At 44.3% G+C, this 6,559-nt stretch overlaps 1 protein-coding gene across 2 annotated transcripts; it reads right to left on the minus strand.

Annotated features, from left to right (window-relative positions):
• Window positions 1-287: 287 nt before the first annotated feature.
• LOC100281668 (uncharacterized) lies at window positions 288-5,787 on the minus strand. Of its 2 annotated transcripts, none has more exons than XM_020551536.3 (7): window positions 4,352-5,336; window positions 3,392-3,630; window positions 2,243-2,444; window positions 2,083-2,163; window positions 1,813-1,996; window positions 1,509-1,675; window positions 288-1,244 (listed from the first exon to the last, which is right to left on the minus strand). In XM_020551536.3, the coding sequence occupies exons 1-7, from the start codon at window positions 4,352-4,354 to the stop codon at window positions 522-524; spliced, it is 1,599 nt and encodes a 532-aa protein (XP_020407125.1). In that variant the 5' UTR covers window positions 4,355-5,336; the 3' UTR covers window positions 288-521. The 2 variants fall into 2 exon arrangements, with proteins under 2 accessions (XP_020407125.1, NP_001148060.2); NM_001154588.2 differs by lacking the exon at window positions 4,352-5,336 and adding an exon at window positions 5,372-5,787 and having other exon boundaries at window positions 293-1,244.
• Window positions 5,788-6,559: the final 772 nt, after the last annotated feature.

Raw genomic sequence — 6,559 nt, forward strand, 5'->3', positions numbered from 1 at the left:
TCCATTTGTATGTGAGGTGAGAAATGAAAGAATAAAAAATATAAATAGTGTTATTTTTTCTGAATTCATTTGGTGAAACTGGTGCTGTTTTTAAAATTGATTGAAAACAAGTGCTATTCTCTAAACACTGTCTCAAACTAGTCTCGTTTTGTGGCTTGCCCCTTAAGCCATGTGGCTTGCCAACTAGCTATTTGGCACCTTGAGTGCTAAATATGTTATTATATTTATATTCCAAGATGCTTATAGTTTGATTGTAATCTTGCATCATATAAATATAAATGAGAATATTAAAAGAGTAACTTAACCGAAGTGATTTAAAAAAGAAGTAATTTACAAGTATGGTCTCTAATTCACGGAACAACTCAACACAGCCGTGATTGGTTTTACTGTGAGTCTGACTGCCCTCTATACACTTCCTGTCGACCCTCCCAAAAAAAAAACTAATAACAAATCCTCATCCTATGCTTTTTTCTAAAATCCTGAAATCTACGAAGATCAGCCAGCTGTTGTTATGTACAGACTCAACCCATGAAACTATCATTCTGCGACAGGCCTTCATAGCCCAGCAGTGCAAACTTAACATGGATCCCGATCTTCCTTCTCTCTTTCACAAGCTTCGCCGCGATCACCAGCCAGTGGCCTGGGACGTCGTGTGGCCCTTTTACCACCTCCGAAATGTCGACGAACTTGAGGAGCTTCCTGGACCGGAGCGGGACCGGCGGTCCGTCGGGGTAGACACCTGAGTTCAGCTGCACCGGCTCATGCTTCCCCTGGTGGGTGTCACGCTGCGTGAACGGGGAGCTCAGTGTCGTGCTGATCGTCGTCAGGAAGCTCCCCTTCTGAGACGCCGCCGGAGCGTTCGTCCATTCGGTCCTCTGGATGGTGCAGTTGGGGATGTGGGTGTAGAGGAGGCGCAGATGGAGGACCTTCTTGGACCAGGCCCCCTTCGTGACGAGCTGCGCGCCAGTGACGATAAAGACTCCGCCGGGAGCTCTCTTGTGCCACTCCGGGTTGTACTTGACGACGGAGGTGCAGACGCACGAGTACTTCTTCCACTGGATGGCCTCGACGTACCCCGGGTCGCTGTCTTGGGACTCGCGCCATTCTGACATTGAAGATGCCACGGAGTCTCCAATCATGCTTGGAACACTGGACAGGTGCTGGACATGGATGGCCAACCGGTTGCACTTCCTGCCCTCCAGGTATAGCCGTAGGCCAACCACCGGTTTCTGAGAACTAGATACCTTGAAATAACAAAGGAGAGCGAAAACATGTAAATAAATAGGTACAAACTGTGGCTCCACTGAAAGAAGTGAAAAGTGATTCTCCCAGAGGACAATTGCAATGGAAATGAAACTCCTGCAAGTCCAAACTGTCAACAATCTACCATCTTATTTCAGTCCTAAGGGAGACCGAGACTAATTTGCCATTTAGTAGCATAAATAAAAAGGTGAATGGATGAAGAAAACAATGTGTTTAAATCTGAATGTAAATTAACATTCTGGTACCTGAGAAGTGCTGACTTGGAGTCTGGGGCCGAGAAATCTGAACTGCATTGAAGGATAAGAGCTTTTCCTCTTTTGGGGCCCAAGGACAAGCTCGTTAAACATAGGTGCCCATTGTAGAGGCACTTGAAACTCCAAGAAATATTGCAAGTCTTGAAGATCAGGTTTATCTGGGAAAACAAACATCATAAGATTTTACTCAGTAAATAACATTCTAGACAAGGTATTCTATTGGCATGTAAAATGCAGTTGTTCTAAAAAGAGTAATACAATAACAGTTTAAAATAGACTAGTTCTCAAGGCTTACAGCGAAGATATAGATTGATGGCATGGCTGAGGTAACCACTACCAGGAATACCAGTTAGAAGAGAGGTGATGGGGACAAATTTAAACATAATGGCATCAGGTTTCTTTGCCACTGTTTGCAGCCACTTGGAGTGGTTGGGTAGGTATGCTTCTCCTCCCCTCTTCGAACATGTAACTGTCAGGCCCTGTTTGGAATAGCGGAAATATATAATTCTTGTCATCATATCAAGAGAGAGCAAATTGACACTAAGTTATATAAGAAAGTACATACATCCTTGGTTGATGTTTCAGAGTAGCTAGAAAGGTGCAGGTTATTTGGTTGCTGCACTATCCTTACAAAAACATCAGGCACCTGTAAACAAAATGGATCAAATTAGCTAAGTTTTGGTCCAACATATGAGAATACAAACTGAAGACAGAAATATTTGTACCTTGCTCTTGCCATCCTTTGTCTTGCGATGTATTGGAGAGTGGTTCTTCCCATCAGAAAACAAGAAATCGCCAAGGTCCTCCAGGTGCAACTTAAGATCCACAGTTGAAATGGTTGAAGAATGACTTTGTTTAACACATATGACATCCTGACCTCCGATTCCCATTTCAACAATTATATGTGTCCCATAATTCTTTATAAACCTGATATTCACAAGATTAACAGGTTTTATATCAAAACAACAGTCTGATATATTTATGTGGTTTGGAAAAATTCTTGCCAGGTAAGTTCATCTTTTTTAGACCAAATAAGATTAAATGTTTGAGAAAATTAGAAAGTTCTGAAAAAGAATCCCTGGCTTATAGTTCTCAGGTCAAGAACTGCAATATTGCAGATGAGTATATAAGACTCATGGTTGATGTTAACAAAACCAAAACAAAGAAACATGGCAAACTAGAAATTCAGAAAATAATCCGACCTGAAACTATTTATATGTGAGCCTCCATAATGTAGCAGTTGGTTAGTTGTAGATGTCATTTTTCATTCATTAATTAATGCTTTCTATTTATAGAGAAAAACATAAAGCTTTATGAATGACTAGGAACCTAGGACTGAAGTAAAGAACAACTTATAATGGATGTAAAAATATAGCATGGCAAAGAAAAGGACAGGTCAAATTTTTTCTTGGGCCAATCTGTCCTTCCTACATGGCATTTCTAGCCTCGGATCGTTGTACGACTGGTGGAAGAGATTAAGAAGTCGTTGCTGCAAAGAGTCAAAGAAGATTTTCGATGGGCTTCTCATCTGCTTCTGGTGGAATATATGGTTGGAAAGAAACAACAGAATTTTCCAGGGACAGCAGAGATCTACGGTCCAAGTTGCACAACTGGTGAAAGATCAAGTTGGAAGCCTTTAGTGTATCTTAGATAGATCAGTGGATGGTGGCTTTTTTTTTGTATTTTGTCTTTTTTTCTTTTTGGTGTGTTTTCGGTCCTGTGGATTATCTTAATTTTTCCAATACAATGAAGAGGCAAGTCTTTTGCCGCTTTCTTTCAAAAAACAAATCTCAGGGAGCATGATAAGAACATAAAGAAATCATATCGTTTGAATGACAAGAACAAATGAATTACAGGCTAACGTAGTGTCTTACCATGATAATGCAATAGGATCCCACTTCGATGGAACAGCCTTTTTTACTTCATCTCGAAGAACTAATGGAGAAGCCTTTAGATGCAAGTTGTACAAAGAAATGAAATATCCGTCGAATGCTAGATGCTTGGTCTCTTTGGCATCAGTCAACCAAGCTCCACTTAATTCAAAGAGAGCATTAAAATAGCCTGAAGGAACTTTCCCTTGGACTGAAGATTTCTGATTAAGCAATTCTGACATCTAATCAAGGAAATTAAAATGTGAGCAGAATAAATTGTAAACATTTTGCAGATGGAGTACCACAGCTGTACTTAACAACATAATGAACTTTAGAATCAAACTTGTTTTAGTCACCAATTAACCTTTTTAGTAACTTCGATCAGTTCTACTGTCATGTTACTAGAGAGTAACATTCCAGTGAAGAAATAAAGAAAAAGCGGCTTTTAACCCTGATAAACAGGGAATAACCACCTCCAAATGTGAAAGGAGCAGATTTTCAATGTTACAACCCAAAATACTAAACTACTTTTAGAAGGGAAAACAGGAAAAGAAACACCGAGCTAGCATAGTAAGGGCACATGAACAGTAGGAAACACAGCCATACTCACTTTATCAGAAACAGGGCAATATTAAATGTTGAAGTGTTAAGCAAAGAGATGGTAACCTAGTCATGGTCTTGACTCATAAGCAAATGACACAAACCTACCATGTGAATTGTACTTAAAACCAAGGCGTCAAGTAAAGCTGCTTTTCACCTTGATCGAAAAGCAAGAAGGTTCTACACATTTAACAGGCCACATGGTCCAATGACATGCTGCAGTCGTGCACCAGAAATACATGAAAATTTAGTTGTCCAAAACCACCCCCAAAAGTCCCACAAATATTTTTTTTGTCATAGACTTGCATTATATACCAGCTACCATGACAAGGACTAGCATTTCCCTGCCACGGGGTTACACACCATTTGCTATCTTGCTAGACTTCAGTAAGCAACCTCTGAAGTCCAAGGTGGATTGCCGTGGAGTGGTTTCACATTTGCTTACTTGCCGTCCACAAAAGCTGAATTCCACCGGAAGCTGCTAGTCTGAATGTCACCAGAGTCCTAATCGCACATCAGCGTGATGTAATGCGCACCGAACCGAATCGTTGAAGGATTTGCAGGGAAATTAATTGCTGCCTGCCAGATCGAGGAGCCATGATGAAGGAAGGCAATATCCGCAGCCGATACAGGTGGCCGCCGAACTCCGGTAGGCCGTAGGCATCAGGATCAGGCACGCAGCTCAGCAAAAGGGATCAGCAGGATAATTCCAGGACGCCAGACATTCTCCGGCGTTAATGAATGGAAGGCAGTAGCATCTCGATCCTGATGCTCCGCAGACCAGGAAAGCTTACACGGTTGTTGGGGCGCGCAGACTAGCTACAGCCACTAGTACCACGTACAGTAATATAGAATTTGTGCCCGCACGCAAAAGAAACGAAGACGGGTGTGGCTTCTACTACAACTGTTGATAATGATTGAACTTTAAGCACAGTACTTGGATTAGTTGACTGGCATATCATGTGAACGAGAAAAATAATGGCCATACCGCGTCATGAAGCAGAAAAAATGGTTTTTAATTATTATAAAAGAAGAAAATGATGAAACTGGAAGGCAAAGAGAAATTCTGACGCCCAAATCAGATGGGCAATTTTTGAAGCAACCAGCGTCCAGCGGACGAGAAGGTGAATTCAACCATGAGGCGTTGATTCGGCTCGCGATGCTGCGGACGCAACAAGAAGACATCAAAGGCATGATGAATCCAACCCCATCCGATCCCCCAAAATCCATGACCACCACCAATCACGGCATCAGAACAGGCAACCCGCGGGATAAAACGGGGCAGCCAGGTCAGTCCGTCCGATCACGCGGCGCGCTGGAACTGGAAGTAGAAGCGGGAGGGAGCGCGGCGAGGAGACCGTGGCGCGCGGGCGTGGTACGCACCTGGTTGAACTCGAGTACGTCGGAGCGAAAGCGGATGCGGTCTCCCTTGTCGACGCCGACGTCGCGCGGCACCGCGCGGAGCGTTGCCCCGCCGCCGCCCGGGAGCGGCACGTCCCTTGTCTCCTCGCCGAGCTCCACCAGGCGCCGCCCCTCGCTGGCCTTGGCAAACCGCATACGGAAGTCGGACGTGAGGTCAAACCCGGCACCGAGCGCCCGCACCACCTCGTCCCCCGCCGCTTCCATCACTGCACAGTGCGCGCGCGCACACACACCTCCTCTCCCTGCCCTTCTCCTCCTCGTCGCCTTCTAAAGATAAGATGCGCCTTGGCAGGCAGCTACGTACGATGATGAAGCACCCAACCGCCGCCCGAGCGCATGCCTCTCTTCAACGGAAGACGAGACAGGAGAGGAGAAGGTGAAGAGGGAAGGTTTGACTATGGAAAGGTCGGACGAAGGAAGAAAAAAAAGAGGGTTGGTGGTGGCAAGGGAATGCGGCACGTGGGGCCCGCAAGGGTAGGGGGGAAGCGGGAAGGAAACAGGAGAAGAATGCCGCTATTGCCACTTGTACGCTGGCACTGATCGGACACAAAATAAAAACGAACGAGCGGGGCGGATGGATCGGGCCCCCGGGTCGTTTGCGCGGTTTTGAGTTTTCGCCGCAGCAACCGCGGCTGACGGTTGCGGTCCACCGCGGAGAGGATGGTCGCCTGCTGCTCGGGGTGCTGCAGGCTGTGCAAGAAAGCCCGTACCATATGAAAAAATGGTTCATCAGAGATATACAACTCAACCTTTTACAAAATCAAATAACTATTTATTTTTTAAAAGTTGAGTGGTATATATAAAATCAATCAAAAAAATACGGTACCGAAATCGAAACATGTATTGCTAGACCTTAAAATCATCTGATTTTATTGATTTGGAATCAGTCCGTTGCTCGGTCCGCGTACCATAATAGGAGATCGTTCGATCCTTGGATTCCTTCACGCAGCAGTAGATCGTCTCAAGGTCTAGTGATGCAGGTATAGGCCTTGGGACCATGGTTTTTTCCCATACCATATAAAGACTAAAAAAATCATTGAGGACTTCTCGTTTCAATAATTTAATCATTATATTTGGTGGTCCGGATCACCAAAACTAGTGTTTTTCAACTTATATATCACTACTACTATTAAGACAGCAAAGTGGGCG

The sequence above is a fragment of the Zea mays genome, chromosome 4, assembly GCF_902167145.1.
Source record: "Zea mays cultivar B73 chromosome 4, Zm-B73-REFERENCE-NAM-5.0, whole genome shotgun sequence".
Lineage (NCBI taxonomy): Eukaryota > Viridiplantae > Streptophyta > Magnoliopsida > Poales > Poaceae > Zea > Zea mays.